Below are 17,452 nucleotides of genomic sequence, written 5' to 3'. Positions count from 1 at the left end.
AATGAGGAATTTTATTGCCTTTTACTGAGGTACTAAGTTCACCATGGTCTCAGTTACAGACAGGATACATATTTCATAAACTAAGATAGGATGAAGCACCATTCATTTAATTACTGTCTATATTTAAATAAATGCAAATGTAATGAACCAGACATGACCATTCCAATGCAAATTTTCTTGCATATGTTACAACTTGTCCCTTTCTTGTAATGTCTTTTCTAGCATTCCCATAGGGAGATGGAGGATTGCTAAGCATTTTTACTGAAAATTGGGGTCATCTTTAAGAGGAGGAGGAGGCTTAATGTCACATATTGAATAAACCATGAGTATAGGTTGTGTGTCCAAAGGACTTCAGTTTCTGCCTTCCTTTACAGTTTCTCAGCCCCTCCATTCCCTGCTATCATAATTTGTATTGTTATGGAACCTGGGAACCTCCTCCATGGGCAGTTTCCACCAAGAGAAAGAGAGAGCCATGTTGTGTAATAGATTCCAGCTCAAATGTCAGGAAGTCTAAGCGAAGGAAGCAAGTCCTCTGAACTTGAATAATGAATGATGTTTATATTTGTGACATTAGGGCATGTCAGAAATTAATCTACTATTTTCACCAGATTCTGCTTAACTCCAGATCGTACCACACCGAGCAATGGTAGTAATTGTTAGGTGTAATGCAGTAAAAAGGCAGCAGAATTTGATCCATATGTGTTGTACCAGTATTATTAATAATGATATATCACAGATTCCATTTCAATTTGTATATTGTGGAGTGAATGAAAGCTATGATATTTTCAACTGTGATTATATGATAATGTAGTCTAGATTTCTACAGACTTTTTACATCTTTAATGGCATTCTATTTTTACAATATAGGTTATGAATTAATTGAATAGAAAGCAGTGTCATAGTCTTTAAAACAAATATAATGTTGTCTGTAGAGGAAATCTAGGATTGGAAATGCTAAGCAAAATTGGAAGTAAATTTTTGGATGCATTTTTTTCCTCTCCAAGTAAACAGAAAATGCATGAAGCTCCCCTTATGTATTTGATGCTTGATAGTCTCTCCTGACCTGCTATGTAGAAGTGTGATCTAGTATCCAGTTTACAACTACTTAGCTTCAATGAATCCTTTTAATTTCCAGCAGAAATATTCTGATTTTTTTCATAAATTTCCTAATGGAAGAAAGCTGAAGGGAAGGGAAGGAAGAGTAAATATGACTTTGGAGTTATATTAAATATGAAATGCTCTGGACCAAATGTTCTGATCCATTCCTCTGTAAGTATGAAAAGCTCACTGAGTGAATGGCTCTACTTCAGTTGTACCACAATAATGAAGACCAGAATTTAACTCTACAGTTTTAAATATTGCAGTTACAAGTCATTTTGGGGCTTGAGATGTGACACCATTGATTTTTCTTTGTGTGTTTTACCTTCTTTATATTTGAAAATACAGGAACTTATGATGAAGTTAAATGAATTGTTATCTTGAAAGATACTGGAATGCTCAGGTTCCCATCTCACACAATTCTGATTTTTAAAAAGGGATTTTTGAAGAATTCACCTTTGCCATTCCAGAAATCTTGGTATTTTTAAGCATTTCTGCTTTGGCCACTGCTGCACAGTCTTTCAGTGGCAGTGAGAGCTGCACACGTCTCTCTGAAGTCTCTTGAATCAAGGACACCGTTGAACTTTGCATTATAGTCATTAGTGCAGATCAATCCTCTGCAAAAGTAGCAGAGTGGAAATTTGCATTTTGATTGCAGACTGCAGGCTTGCCCTGAGGAACACAGGCTTCTTTTCATAGGGTTGTCTTGTGGTAGCATCTGGATTGCCTGCAAGAGCTGGCCTTCATGCCTTGAAGCAGTTGTGCAACATGGCCATAAACATTCTACAATAAGGGACCTGCTTTCCAGGTCTGGATCTTGTATTTTGTCAAATTTGCCCTGGCAAACAGTTGAGTTTTCAAAGTTGATGTTGTAAGGACATCATTAATTTTGTAAGGAGAATTAACTCAATCCCAAGAACTGGTAAACAGAGCTGTTTGCATGATTCTTGTTTGTTATTTCCTTGCCATCTGAAATCTTGACACTAAATTGGAAGGATACAAAAGCATTACATTATATAACATTAATTTGCATTTTTTCTTTACTTTTTGAGAAAATTATTGGGGAAAGGTAAAATCATTTAGGCAAGCTGTTAATCATAAGGAAGGTCTCATGAAAGACCCTTGACCTGTCAATATATGGGTTATATTAATGTTGCCCCATATAAACACAAGCTGAGATCTTAGTTTGTGGACCACACAAACAGGCAAACTGCATGTCCTTAGCCCTGGTGCTCCTTCTGGTTACTGCTTACCATTCTCAGAAATCATGTGGGAGCAGCATGCTAGAGAAAAGGCAGTTTTCAGAAGAAACAGAAGCTGTCAAGATGCTGTTCAGTGACATTGAACACTGCAGACCCTGGCAGAGAGAAGCCACAGGCTCTGCTCTTCCCCGCCTATGAGTTGCCTTCCTACCTCTCTCCCTGGTCTTCTAAACAGGCAGTGTTGGCTGTGTGAGGACTGCTCATTGTGCTTTAGACGTTGAGCAGGTTACCTGTAGCCATTTGGGCCTGAGCTGCACTTTTTCAAGAGCTGCTTATTTTAGACTGTATTCCTACATATGTGTGTTCTGTGGCAACTGCTTCTGCTGCTTTCTGGAGAGACATTGAGCATGTTATCTGAGCAGGCCCAGTGAGCTCATCAAGAATTTTAAGACTAAGGTAATAGCAGCATTGTCAAGCCTACTGAATGTTTGTTACAAAAAAAAAAAAAAAAAATCTTGAAATTCCTTGAGACAAAATCTCTACAGAAAAAAGAGGGGTTTTCTGCAGAAACCTCTCTATATGGTAGCCCCAGCCATGACACAGCAGGATTCATGCTTCTTATACATTCCTGCCTGGCATTCCTGTTATCTAAGACTTCTAGAGAACTTCTGTACTTTTTATTTGTTGGCTAGTATGGCTATCTGAACTCTTAATATAAATTAGAGAAGCAGTTTCTGTTACTTGTCATCTATATGAATTTAATAGGTCAGCCATGTTATCTTTGGGAATAGACTAATTACCTTTTTTGTGTTAATTCCTTCATGTAACTTGTCATTTCTATATAACTTGTCATTTCACCTAGCTTGTTGCTTCTATGAAAAATTGCATTTCTAGTAATTATTTTAAACTGACTTGTCATTTCACCTAGCTTGTTGCTTCTATGAAAAATTGCATTTCTAGTAATTATTTTAAACTGACTAGTCCTGCTATTTTGTGTTTTGTTAATCACAGTTTGTGGAAATAAATAAATAGCCAACTGTAGACTATTAGCAGAATGTTTGTTCTTATTATTTGGAATTTGTGGTTTGAAGATTGTCCTATTATTATTCTGTTTCTTGTCTGGAAGTTTTTTAGCAGCAGAACTAGCAGGGAGTAATGAATAATCTTGTTTATGGGTGAATGGTCTCCCAGTCAGCCAGGCAAAGAAAAACCATTATTCTAAAAAGTAATGAAGACTCTGGTACAAATTACAGAAAAGAGCAAAGGATAAAGGAATGTAGCAGCAGTTAACTTACACAGTGAAGTGAATTTTTTTACTAGTATTTCTACAATGGTTCTGCATTACTGGTTCCAAATAATACAGGTACATCAAAAATAGCTGTTGCTTACTAGAAAAAAAAGTGGCAGTTACTTCAGAATGTTCCTTCAGTCTCTGTGGCAATTCCTTCAGAACTGTGTGGAACACCTATAGAAAATACATTATATCCATTAAAATTATTTTTTCAGTACTCAACAGAGAATTTAGACTAATACCACAGTGTTTTCACACTATTGAAAGTTTTCTTTTGAGAACGTTTAATTTCTTGAATTTGCCTTATATGTGGATTTTAGGTAAATTCAGGTGTGTACTGTAACATTCATTTCCAATATGTTAGTTCACAACAAACCTAGACTATTTGGTTTAAGTTTAATAACTCAATGATGATCCCATGCAAAAAGGAAATGAGAAATTGCAAGATGTGAAGAAAAATTTTAAAAGTTCACAAGCATTTTTGTGTGAATGTATTTTAAGACAGAAGAAGTTTTGTACTTTCTAGGCTGACTGAGAAAACAAAGATTGGTTTAACCACAAAGTTGAGTTTTTCAGGTTTGGCGGTGTCAGGAGATGAATAGGAAGAACTAGTTAAACTTAACTTTGTTCACATCTGTGCAAATAGTTGTTTAAATAGTTGAATATTCACAGGTAGTGAATTTTAAACCTTAAGTTGATATTTGTTGACAAGTAATATGAATGATAATAGAGAATAAATCAGCTTTAGTTAATGCCACAGTGTAGTTCAAAGATATGAAGTCAGACTTACCAAGCTCATTTCTCAGCTTTAACATTGAAATTCATTTAAAACTTTGTCTTCCCAAATAAAGTGGTTATGAGTTTGCCAACATAAAAACTGTGGAATGGCTCAAATGAAAAAAAGTCTGTTGACATTGTGTTTCCACTCCAAAAAATACATTAAAAAAGCTATGATTTGTAGGTAGTATGGGAATGAGCACCTTAATTTTTCCTAGGAGAAAAGACATGCAGTATGCTAACTTTTTCTCTCATTGCTTCTCTTGGAGTGCTTGTCCATTCAGTACTTTTGCCAGTACTTGCTTGTCCATTCAGTACTTTTGGAGAACTTAAAAATTAAGGCTTTTTGTTGGCTTTATATATATGCAGGCTTTTTTGTTTGTTTTAATTTGCATCAATATCAGTGCAATAACATCTCTGGATTTCAACTTTAGATTGTTAGACACTGAGCAGAGAGGTGATCTTATTGTACTTGGTCTCTAAAGTATAAATTTGCATTTTAACTTGGGAATAATGAAAGACTGCACTCTGTACATTTAGTCCTTGTAGGCACAGGACTTCTTTCACTAACTTGGATGTGAAATTAGTTTAACTGCTTCCTTATTCTTTTTTGTCTGAGAAAACAGTTATATGTAATCAGAATATATTTTGATGTTTGCAACAGATGATTTTGTGGTAGCAGATTATTAGCAGCTGAATGCTTCTAAAAGTTTAATGCAAACTTTCAAGATCAGTTCCACTTTTGAGAAGTCGCTCATTTAAAGCATGTATTGGAAGATTGAAGCAGCAAATCCTCAGCATTTGCAACTGGTGATTTTCAGTGTGTAGGCAAGTAGTTTGAAAATCATTTGATCAGACATAATTTGATCATAAAAATCACATTGGATGGGATGAACTCTTACATATTTTAAAATGAATAATCCTGTTAAAATAATATTATGGTGTAGGAGTAATGTGCAATAAGTCAAAATAAAATGCAGCTACTGCTCTGATTAGACATATACTTTTTAAAAGGAATTAAAAGGCTTTTTGGAGGCTGCATGTCATAGAGATGCAAGATAAATAATTCTTTTTGGTTTTTGTTTTTTTTTTTTTAACTTTGTCAGCTGAACCTGTTGATGTGCTAAAAGCATTAGAATTTCACAATTCTCCAGAAGGAGTAACAAGAACAGCAGGATTTTGCACAAACAGAAGGAATTCAAAAGGATCGGATGTTGCTTACAGAGTTTCAAAAACTGCACAGCTGAGTGCCCCAACAAAGCAGCTGTACCCAGGTAAGATTGGCAAAAACCTGTTACTTTTGTACATTACCTTGCTGCATATGGTTTTATGTTCTCTAAAGCCTAGCATGTAGTCCATTATCAGTAGCACAAAACACTTCTCTTATCCCTAGAGTTGGGCGTGCATATGAATGGCAAGATGGGCTCCTAAATAATTGGCTCCTAATAATAGCCACTAAATATTTCAGTTTTTATTTGCTTTAGTTATAAAACTCTTCATCAAATTCTGTCACTGCTGGAATTGACTTGTAAGTCATATTACCTGTTCTTTCATGATGCTATCTGATGGAAACCTAATCTGGTGGCTTTGGCAAGTTTCCGCCTGTTTCAGTAGTGCATTTAAGAGCAGTTGTGCTTTCTGGAGTAATACTGCAGTGGGAGAAATGAGTTGTGGTTGGCCATTGCAAAATCATTCCCAGAAGTACCATCTGGTAACAATTATCGCAGAATATCTGGGTATTTGGGGGACTAAACAGGGCTAGTTGTGGATAGCTGTGATTCCATCTTCTCTCAAATTTCTCTGAAATGAAATAGTCAGATTTTGGGAAAGATCTTTGATTATTACGGAGAGACTTTTATTCCATTATTCTATCACTTGTCACCTGACTCAAACTGTTAAGGAAAATAATAATAACAATATTAAAACCCCAAATCATTGAAGATTTAAATTTTATGTTTTGACACATCATATAGAGTTAGAACAAGTCATACAGAATACATGCAGATTAGAAGTGGCAAAGAGAAATGCTTCCTTTTTTTTTGTCCTTCAGAGTAGCAATTGTATAGATACCACTCAGATCCAGAAAAGGGTCAAGCATGCTTTATTTTGTAGTAATAACGTATTCTCAGAGCAGCAGCTGTACGCAGTTCAAGAGTAACTTACACATTTCCGTAACTCATCACTTACTATTGGTGGAAAAAGATCAAAGCAAAATTCACTACAGATATAACATTTATATTATTTTTAATACAGTTCATCAGGTTTTAATAGACCATCTCAACTAAGTTTAATGGAAAATGTCCTTCTATCCTTTACAGTAGTGAAGAACCATCAAAACAATTTTTTGGAGGTGATGATGGTAATTACTTCCTTTTCAATCTTGCGGAACAGGCATCCTCTCTCCTCACCACAAGAAATCCTCTTTTTTCAGATTATTCTTAAAGAAATTTGAGTGATCACGTCCCTTTCTCTTAGTGCTCTGTAGCAGTGGAAAGACAAGAAGATATCCAAGATAAGAGCAAGCTGTGAGATATCATTTCAGCTAAACAATACACATTTTAATGTGTCCCATCCTTGCTTTCATCTAACTCATGTACTATATCCAGTAATTTTTCCATCTTTTAAAAATTAATTTAATTTAATTTACTAACTTCACAGAATATAATGGACCTTGATTTCATTGACGAGAAAGTTATTAAATGATTGTGATATGTAAACTGCTTAGATTTTGTGGTACTGTTGTTGTACATGCTCTTAGTTATCTTTTACAAAAGCATAAAGGAATGATAACCCAGATATATAAAAAGATTTTTCTAGATATTTTCCCTCCAATTCTTACTGGTATCCATAGTTATTATTCAAATAGAACCATTCCAATTAACAAGAAATTTAAAAGTGTTTGAGAAGGCTTTGAAGACTATTCCAGATGTATGTCCAAGAACTATATAGGCATATAGTTTTCATGCTAAAATGTCGTTTCTTTTTTGACTTTTTCAATCAAAGCTGTGTTTAGAGGAAATTTTCTTCTGATTACCCAAAGTAGACTCAAGATAAAATGTTTGGGAATATTATGTCATAGCAGCGATTACAGAAACTACTGAGCTGAGACACATGACTCTTTTTCAGTCACCTTTCTTAAACAGCTCACGTATTCCTCTAGGATGTTATGTGTTTGAAGAGCACATGCCCAGACAAGCTGAATTATTATCACCTGCCTTAAGCACTTTCAACATATCTTTCAGATTAGCAGTGCAGATAGGGCAGGTACTCAGTGCTTTTCTTAGAGTTTCTTTGCCCTGTGTTGATAGCCATCTTTTTTCTTTTCCTTTTTTGTCATCTATTTGCCATGACATTAGAAGGTATAACATATAGCTTAATTTAATGTACTTTACCCTGTCATGAAAAATTTTTAGTAATGACTCACCAGAGTAGATGAAATGTTTCCTATCTGTTGAGCTTTGATTCCTTCAAAATAGGATGTCAAAACAATGTATAAATATGGTCTGTGTTACTACAGTGTTTCAACAAGCCTCCATAAAAAAGGTAGAAAGTGGTAGAAAGCACACAGAGTATCATTGCAGCAGATAAAATAAAAATGTAATACCAGCGGGTTCTGGTTAGAAGGGTAGTATGTCATTTAAGGGAAATTCTAGAGATTTTGTTTACACATTGTAATTCAAGAAGTAAAAACTTGTCTTCAAGGAAGAAACTGGGTTTTCCCACAATACCTGTCTTGGAAACAATCTTGGAAACAATATTTTCTCTGTTGGAAGAAGAAATTCCAAAATCAGAGTTTGACGAATTCTTATATGTTTTAATTCATTCCAAAACCACAAGATATTATTTTATTAAAGCTTGTTCTGCTATTATATTAAAATGTTTAAGTACATTTTATCCACTCTCCTGCACACAAAGCTGCAGTTATATTCATTGCCAATGTTATTATTAGATTCTCATCTATTTCTTGTATGTCAAATTACAACTGAAGCCACATGGATCCAGAGCATATTCTGAATTTTAGAATCTGTCTTACATTGTTTGTTATTAAGCCTAATAGAGTTTCACATCGAGCGAAATGCAGATTTACCACAAGATTCAACAGAAGTGGTACTACAGTACTTCCTTTATTAACTATACCTACTTTTAATTTTGTTTAGTTGTAAAGGTGGAAGCAGTGTTTGATATATCATTTCTACTTCAAAAAGAAAGCCTCAGGAAATAAGTGAGAAGTAATATTCTTTGATTTTGCTTCCATTAAAGAAAATTAATCACGTATTTTTTTAATGTTATGCACCATATAATTCAACAAAGACTCAAATATATATTGTGAGAGAGAAACTAAAATAAATTGTTATCAAGGGCTACTGAAGTGCCTGGGAGTCATTGCTAAGGTAGTGATGCTTGTTCTGTTGAGTGAAAATGTAGTGCACACTTTTTAATTAGAAGGTTGCTAGACAGAAGATGAATTTAAAAAGCAGTGAATGTGAAACTACCGTGGTTCTGTCATACTTTGTGTTATTACATAAATTCACAATAGATTTAGATTACCTTTCCTACAAAGACAGGCTGAGAGAGCTAGGCTTGTTCATCCTGGAGGAGAGAAGGCTCTGAGTACACCCCATTATTGGGGCAGTCCTTCAGTAACATTTAAGCACTCTTAAGCCTTTCAGTACTTAAAGGGGCTTATGAAAAACAGAGGTAGGGACTATTTACTTGAGCAGGTAGTGATAGGACAAGGGAAAATGGCTTTAAAGAATAAGAGGAGAGAGCATTGGAGGTTATGAAAAAAATCTTCACTCAGAGGGTGGTCAGGCACTGAAACAGGTTGCCCACAGAAGCTGTGGATAAAACCTGAAAGTGTTCAAGGCCAGCTTGGATGGGGCCCTGAGCAACTGGTCTAGTGTGGCATCCCCACCATGGCAGGAGGTGGCAAGAGATGAGTTTTAAGGTCCCTTTCAATCCAAACCATTCCATGATTGTATGATTTACAAGTTATGTTTTTAAGAACCATTAAGGTATAACTTTCAGGAATTAAAGTGAGACCAGAAAGAAAAAAAAAAAAAAAAAAAAAAAAGACATAGAAAGTATTCCTAATATAGTTTTTTATGTACTCATTTTTGAGAATTAGAAAGCCCTGCAGTTTGTGTGCTAGATCCTATGTGCTTATATAAAAAAAGTAAAAATGGTTTCATCTTTTCTGAATTTATAACTATATATATCACTTTATTTACAGGTGGAGGTTTTCCAGAAGATTTTTCAATATTAATGACAGTAAAACCTAAAAAGGGTATTCAGTCTTTCCTTTTGTCTATCTACAATGAACAAGGAATTCAGCAAGTAGGTGTTGAAGTTGGTAGATCCCCTGTCTTCCTGTTTGAAGACCAAAATGGAAAACCTGCCCCAGAAGACTATCCTCTTTTCAGAACAGTCAACATCGCTGATGGCAAGTAAGTGTAAAATTTTAAAATGGAAAATGTATTTCAGACCACTGTGTGTGTGATTATCTATTTACAAGCAGTTTCCTTAAATCTTTCAATAAGTCAGTAACATAGTTTCTAGCTAGTTGGTCTGGTATAGTACAAAATTAGAGAAGCTTTGCAGCAGAATACAATTCCAGCTCCAAGTAGCGCATACAGCTAAAAATGAAACAAACCACCTTTCTTATCAGCCATTTTTGTAAATCAAGGGTGAGGAAATAGTCATATAAGTTAATCCGACCCAAACTTCATCTATGAAGATTCTTCCTGTGCAATATACAGAGAAGCTGTTTTCAAAAAGTCTCAAGGAATAATCTCATTAAAAGAAATGTCTGGTCCATCTGAAGGTGGTAGGCAGCATGAAGACAAGCTGACAAGACAGAGTAGTATTTCTTCTATCTTGAGCCAAACCAGCAGATAAATAAAATAGTTTGTGATATCTATGTATAAGGAAATCCTATGTATATGGAAATCAGGAAAGAATAAGCTGAACAATTAATCCCAAGTGCTGCAAGGGTTTATACTGCACCCCCAATAAAGGAATTAATCTCAAACACCCATTGGATTAGTAACACAGTTAGTTTTTTGTAGCTTTGTAGACAAGCAATCATTCTCTGTGAATGTCTTTCTTGTAAAAGGACATTAATTCTTTCAAAGGCTTTTATTTGCTGTGCTACAGTCCAAGAAGAGCAGCCACAATCTTCAGAGATACACAATAATAAATTTTACTAAAGCAAAAGAAAACAACTCAGTGAGGAAGGGCAAAAATTGAACTATAATGAAATATGTTTATAAAGCAATAAAGAAGAAAAAAAAGGAAAAAAGTAATTGTCTGTTTGGCCAAGTGTTACCAGACAATGAAATTATATGATGAAACCTAGACTTGATTCACTTCTCTAGCAGAAGGAGTGATAAAAAACAATGCAGATTTTTTAAAATGGATTTCTGCTAAATAACAAAGCTTTGACATAAAATTTCATCCAAATTATTAATAAACTTGCAAAAATGAAGAAATAAAAATGATCTTGATTTGGTACACTATCCTACAGTGAGGCCATGCAAATTCTAAATCAACTGGAGTCAGTCCTAGGCACAGTGAGCTGTGATTTCATGCTTTCAGCTTCTACACACTTACAAAAGATAAGCCAACAATTTTCTTCTGACTCAGCTATTTTATGAAGGATCTAGGACAACAATCTTCATCTCAAACTGAGATATATTTAAAAAGTGTGAACAGTCCAATGTGCCTGAGGATGCATGGCCAGTTTGCTTTTATAATGATAGTGTTTAACAGCATTCCAGAGAAAACATGGAATTATAGTTCTGGCTCAGTGATACTGTTTAGCAGTCAGATTCCATTAGCTTCAAGGTGTTCCTTTTGATACACAGACACTCTTTGTAACAATGATCTAAGCTTTCTCTCTGATTAAGGCAACCCTAATGCCACAAATGCCAACTAAAATAATTTGATTCCAGCCTTCCTCTTACCAGTCACTAGCATGACATATTTTATATTTTTTGCCCTGGTGTATCAAAGATTCTTTAACCTTTTGCTCCATGCTGGATTACAGAGCGGTCTGCTTTTATTCTTAAACATTTGTCATAGCAGAGAGGCTCACAAAATTAATGTAGCCTGTCATGATTATTCATAAAGAACATAGTAGAGTTGGGCAAAACATACAAAGCTTTATTCTCAAATGTCTGTAAAATAAACTCACTTGTCAGTACTCTGAATCACTTAATTCACTTTTTGGTGAATATTATGTAGGCAAGGCTATTGTTGCAGGAGTAATGCCAAGTATTTGTAAATATATATTTATCTGGAAAAGTGTCTAAGCTGGGACTGTTGTATGTATTTGAAAAATATCTATGGGATACCTTCAAATATGCAAAAGAGCATAGTAAAATTTTGGTGGCTGATCACACATAAAAATAGTAAATTGTAAATAATAAATAATAACCTGCCAGGTTAACTATATTTGCACAAGTAATTTGGAAAATCAAACATATTTGTAAAAAATAATCTGCTATCAGATCTTTCAGTCTATTAGAGTATAAACTGTGCACTGGCTTCTAGTTTGAGTTTGGTAATGTTCTCTGGTTAAAGCTGCAGAGAAGGTCAGCTTGAGCTTCAGCTTTCTGAGGGTGTTCACAACGAGCTGCAGATCAGACTCCTTTGGGGGACAGAATGTATACAGCAAATAGTCAAAATACTTTATACACTTGTGTATGTATAAAAGAAAGAAATAAAAGGAGACATTTTAAATTTTATCTGTGAATTAATTGGTGCACCATGTTCCTATAAACTGATTTGATAAGGACACAATGGCCAAGTTTTAAAAACATAAATTACAATCAAATTATTTTGGGTCTTTTTAATAGGTGGCATCGAGTAGCTATCAGTGTGGAGAAAAAGAGTGTTACAATGATTGTTGACTGTAACAAAAAAACTACAAAACCACTTGACAGAAGTGACAAAACAGTTGTGGACACCAATGGCATCACTGTCTTTGGAACCAGAATTCTGGATGAAGAAGTTTTTGAGGTACAAATCAATTATGGACAAATGGAATTGAGTTATTTTGTATTGAGTGAGATGCTTAATGCAAACTAGAATAATATTTTAGGTCAAATGCTGGGATAATGTAAAAACTTTTTTTCTAGAGCATGTTAGGATAGGCTGAAATAAAAGAGAAAGGGGAAAGAGTACTGTTGGAAGATTTGGTGCATTTTCCTGTCCTTTTTGTTGTATCTGGAAGGGAGTTGCTTTTTTTGTCTTTCTGCCTAATATTGAGATACCTGAGATATTTGGAAGAATTAATCAGGAAAATTTGTGTAGTATGATACTAAATCATTGTCTTTCTGTGTCTCTTAAACATTTGCAGATATATGTGTGTGCTGACAGTATTTTAGACCAGGGCAGAAGGACCTGGAAAGTTTTCTGTGTAATATGAATCTGTTATAGTGTTTATCCTACTTATTACTCTTTCCAGTAAATGGAACATACTTTGGCAATAGGGACATATATGTTTCCATCATTTACTGGCCAAGAAGTACATATAGGAAGGGTAAAATGCCTTGAAGAAAGTAAGTAAATGCCAATCATGAGGCCTTTCTGGGTAGAATGCTTATGTCAATAATTATTTTTACAGACTAATTATGAAGCTTCTTAGATCTACACTTTTGAGTTTCTTCTATATGTATATGTATAGTATACGTATACATATACATATACATATGGTTAAAATTGAAGAATTTAAATTAAGAATGAAAAATAAGAAATTAAAGATTGGTAGTTATTTCATCTACAGAACATCTGTGCTCTATTAATGCCCATAGTTTTAGTCTTAGCTTTAAGCAGAACAGACACTTGAGAAGCCACGTAGGTATCAAGAGGGGAAGTAGGAATTTTGAGTTTGTGGCATTGTTATCTTTGTTTTCCTTGGACGTGATGAATTGTGGGCCTTTTGAATATGAAAATTTCTGGGGTGATTTAGTGGATCAACCAGTACAATATGTTTAGTATTTGCAGCCTAGTTCACCTGTAGTCCCCGATACACTGCACATCTGAGGAACATTTTCTGTTTGAAGATTAATTCCGCAGTTGTTTCAGTCTGCGTTGTGACAAGGATTTTTTGGTCTCCTCATGGGATAATTACTTTAAGTTTTCTTTTATATTTCTTTCTTAGGGGAGAAAATGGCTTCCCCAATGTTTGTGTTTGACAATAAACTGTCAAAAATGTGTGCAGTGTGAATATGCATAATAAAAAGGGATTTAGAGAAAAAATAAAATTAGATAAACTAATTTATTTTTTAGTGTTTTCTGTGTGATTTTAGGTTATAATAGAAGCTAAAGCAGCAGGGTCTGTCTTGTTCTTGCGAAGTTTGTAACCATTTTAAAAGTTGTCAAGCAGGGAAATGCACAATAGCTAAACATCAATGTTTGGTTTGTTTAACTCAGTGCAATCGCTAAACAAAGATATGTGTGAAGTTTCAGAGGTGCTGAAATGATCATTCATGCCTGTTTGGAAATAATTTTTTATTATATGTGCATAAAGAGAGATATTTATCATTTACCTAAAAGATGGGAAGAGATGTGATAGAGCGCAATTATCTTTTGGTAAGCAGCTGTTGAAAGAGTCGATAAAGCTGGTAAAGTCGGATGAATATATAATTTAGCAAATTGAAATTAGTACTTAAATCAGAATTACCAAATTAATTGAAGAAACTCAAAAATAACCCTGCATTTTTCTTGAAGTCAAACTTGTGTGAAGTCAAAATGGACACAAGGGTATAACTTTTAAGAATTTGCTAGAATGAATTAAAATTACTTTTCTCTGAGGGTGTTGTCACTTGTGGAAGGAGGGAAAAGGAAAGAAGTAGTAGATGGTTCTCTGCCAGATTTTTTTTCCAAAATCTGGGACACTGACATGGCAAGTCAGTGCTTCACTTCCAGCTGAGACCCACTAAGAAGGAGGCTTTGGACTCACAAAAGAAATTGTGCAGCTGTCTGTAAGGTCACTTTAGAGGCTGAATCTTAAGATTCAGTACTGAGAAGAGCAACATTTCTACCTTTTTTAGCCTCACTATACATTTCTGAATTTCTTCAGTGATTAGATTTTCTTATTCAACTGAGTGGACCTCTCTTCTCTTTTTTCGTTCAGAGAAATCTGCCTTACTGTCTTGTAAGGCTGTCTTTGAAACTGATGGGGGTTTAGGTTTAGTCTCAAGTCTTACTTAAATTAGATTTCAATCCTTTTGGGATGGGTTTCTGCTTTCTTTGTTACTGTAAAGCCACATGGCATAATTTATATCTATGTTCAATTATCTGAATCTGTAGGTAAAAATGTGCATGCTGAAATTGGAATATACCTCAAAGTGTAAACAAAATACTGGGCCATATACAATTTAATGGATCATAAAATCATAGAATATCCTGAATGTGAAGGGACCCACGAGGATCATGGAGTCCAACTCCTGGCCCTGCACAGAAGTCCTCAAGAGTCCCACCATGTGCTGGAGGGCATTGTCCAAATTCTTCTTGAACTCTGTCAGGCTGGTGCTGTGACCACTGCCCTGGAGAGCTGTTCCAGTGCCCAAACACCCTCTGATATCCTCGGATATTTCCTGATATCCAACCTAAACCTTCCCTGGCACAGCTCCATGCCTTTCCCTTGGGTCCTGTCGCTGGTCATCACAGAGATTGGTGTCTGTCCCTCCTCTTCCCCTCTTGAGGAAGTTTCAGACTGCAATGAAGTCTCACCTCTGTCTCCTCTTCTCTAGGGTGAACAAGCCAAGTGAACTCTGTTCCGAGCCTGGCCAAACAAAACATAATCTAGTTCACGTTGAGTTTGTCTACTGTTTTTCTACTCTCTAAAGAGCATTATTTTTGTTTTATTAACAAGAATTTATCCATCCCTTAGTTACTGCTGCTACAATTTCTAAATTTTAGCACTGTTTCCTGAAATCTATCTCTGCTTGCAAGTGTTGTGGTTGTGTGTTAAATGTTCTGTTTTTCACATTCGTGGCAGCTCAGAGTGACATTTGGTGATTTCACAGGTATCCTTGTTAGTATTTCTGTGTTATGAACCCTGCTATAGCTTGAGACCACAATAGTCACTGAAGATACACATAACACAATGTGTCTTATTCTGTGTACAGGAAATTCCAGAAGTTATCTAGTCATGACATTAGATTTAACTGTTTAAGACTTGAAACTGTTACTACAGACTTATATGACACAGCCTTTGTTAGCTTAAATGTAGGAAACAATTATCTTTTACTCAGCGTGTCAGAAGGATTAATATTGTATCCATGCATCACAGAGGTCATCTTATCTTGGATAATAATGATATTTTTACTCATAATAAGCCAATGATTTGGTCATAGGAGCAGTGGAGCACTCTTCAGTCTCCTCAAACTGAATGGAAATTTAAAATGTGAAAATAATAATAATAACCTGTAGATACATATAATGAACTCTTGGACTTCAGTGACCTACTAATTGAAGATGATACTGTTTCTTTTTGGTCTTGAACCAATGTGTGCAGCAGAACATAACTGCACCAAAGCCTGTTGCATCTCTAAGGTAACTCACTGCCACTGAAATCAGGTGCACACAAATGAGTCTGAAACAGGTAATATTACATTACATTATTCTGACCTCCTCACAACTTGATTGTATCTTTTGAAAAAGGAATTACTCTTTCAGTCATATTGCTCTAACATATTTGCATGAATTATTCATTTAGAAGCTTCAGTATAAATATTATTCCTGTGAGGAATGTTTCACACTTACTTTAAAACAGTGTTACGACCCAGTGGCTCAAATATTCTTCTTTTTTTCTAATGGTGTTATATTAAGTTTGTAATACAAGATTTAACTAAATTAAATTCTTGACCATTTAATTTAATTTCATTTTTGTTCTTAATGTTAATCTCTGTTTTCTAGGCAGTTGTCCTATCTTTGTTCTGATTCTGGCAGCATGACTGTTACTAACACAAGAATATGTTATAGCACACTAGCCAATTTTAAGTGCATACATTTTAATTGGTGTGACACAACCTCATGACATAACTTTCCTATGATGATCAATAATTTCTGAATAAGTAAGCATTCTGGGTGCTAAAGCTAAGAGGCATTTTTTTTGGTGGTGCTGTCAGAAAGATTCTTGTTTAGCTGTAAAAGCAAGAAAAAATTATCTAAGGTGTTTTCTAAATCTAGCAGGCAGTTATGTGTTTTATATGAGAAAATTCCAATTTGGAGTTGCCTGCTGCTTATTCCTGAATATAAGTGCTAACCTGAGATTTTATGACATTGTGCTTTTTAATATGGAAATCAATATGATGTTAAAAACAAGATACTGAATTCAGCAAGCACTAAGCACCAGGTGCATACAAATGATGAGAAGCAAATTATAAACCATGAATGCGTCTTAAAATAATAAAATTATGCTGTCTAGAAACTGTATTATTATTAACTGCCAAATTATGAGACCTTCATTTACACTGCTAAGCCCTTGCTCACTGAAGTGAATCTTTTGATATCAGTGGGACTAATTTGTAAATGCTTGTTTTTGAAAGACTGTCACAACATTCCTCAAACTTTTTAATGTGTCTTTTGAAATTAATATCGTCTGTGTTTTCAAATACATATTACAAGAACAGCTGGTTTGTAAGTGCTTGCTGTAAAGAAGAGAACTCTCAAAATGCAAACCAAAAAAAAAAAAAAAGAAAAAAAAAAAAAGGAGTGAGATGCTGGTTCATGGCACCTAGTAAAGGAATTTTGAATTGCATCCATTGAAATATGTTTGTAGCTTAAATGTTTTATAAATAATAGGGATCTTTTTATTCTTTGCCAGCTTTAAGGATTTGTCACTCCTCATTTAATACTATTGGTGTGAACAATACAGGTTTTTTATAAGTATTTTATAATAACTTACTACCTAACAGAGTCGTTATGAAGATATTTCCCTAGAGACACCTTTTTTCCTTCAAAGCTCCACACATCAGACCAATACCATTTTTTAGGCACTTTGCTGTAAATGAATATAACAAGACAAAACCTGGTGTATGAGAGTCTCATTGAAAGCCAATGAAAGCTTTCA

At 34.8% G+C, this 17,452-nt stretch overlaps 1 protein-coding gene across 3 annotated transcripts in view; it reads left to right on the top strand.

Moving 5' to 3' along the window:
- The window catches only part of COL11A1 (collagen type XI alpha 1 chain), a 132,257-nt gene that overhangs the window by 10,256 nt on the left and 104,549 nt on the right, over positions 1-17,452 (top strand). For all 3 annotated transcript variants that reach the window (XM_083867941.1, XM_083867942.1, XM_083867940.1), the window contains exons 2-4: positions 5,475-5,642; positions 9,602-9,815; positions 12,228-12,390. In XM_083867941.1, the coding sequence (XP_083724067.1) occupies positions 5,475-5,642; positions 9,602-9,815; positions 12,228-12,390 (545 nt within the window). The remainder of the gene's footprint in view (positions 1-5,474; positions 5,643-9,601; positions 9,816-12,227; positions 12,391-17,452) is intronic.

The sequence above is a fragment of the Zosterops lateralis genome (assembly GCF_965231275.1).
Source record: "Zosterops lateralis genome assembly, chromosome: 9".
Taxonomy (NCBI): domain Eukaryota; kingdom Metazoa; phylum Chordata; class Aves; order Passeriformes; family Zosteropidae; genus Zosterops; species Zosterops lateralis.
This window is presented reverse-complemented; position numbering and strand designations above follow the sequence as displayed.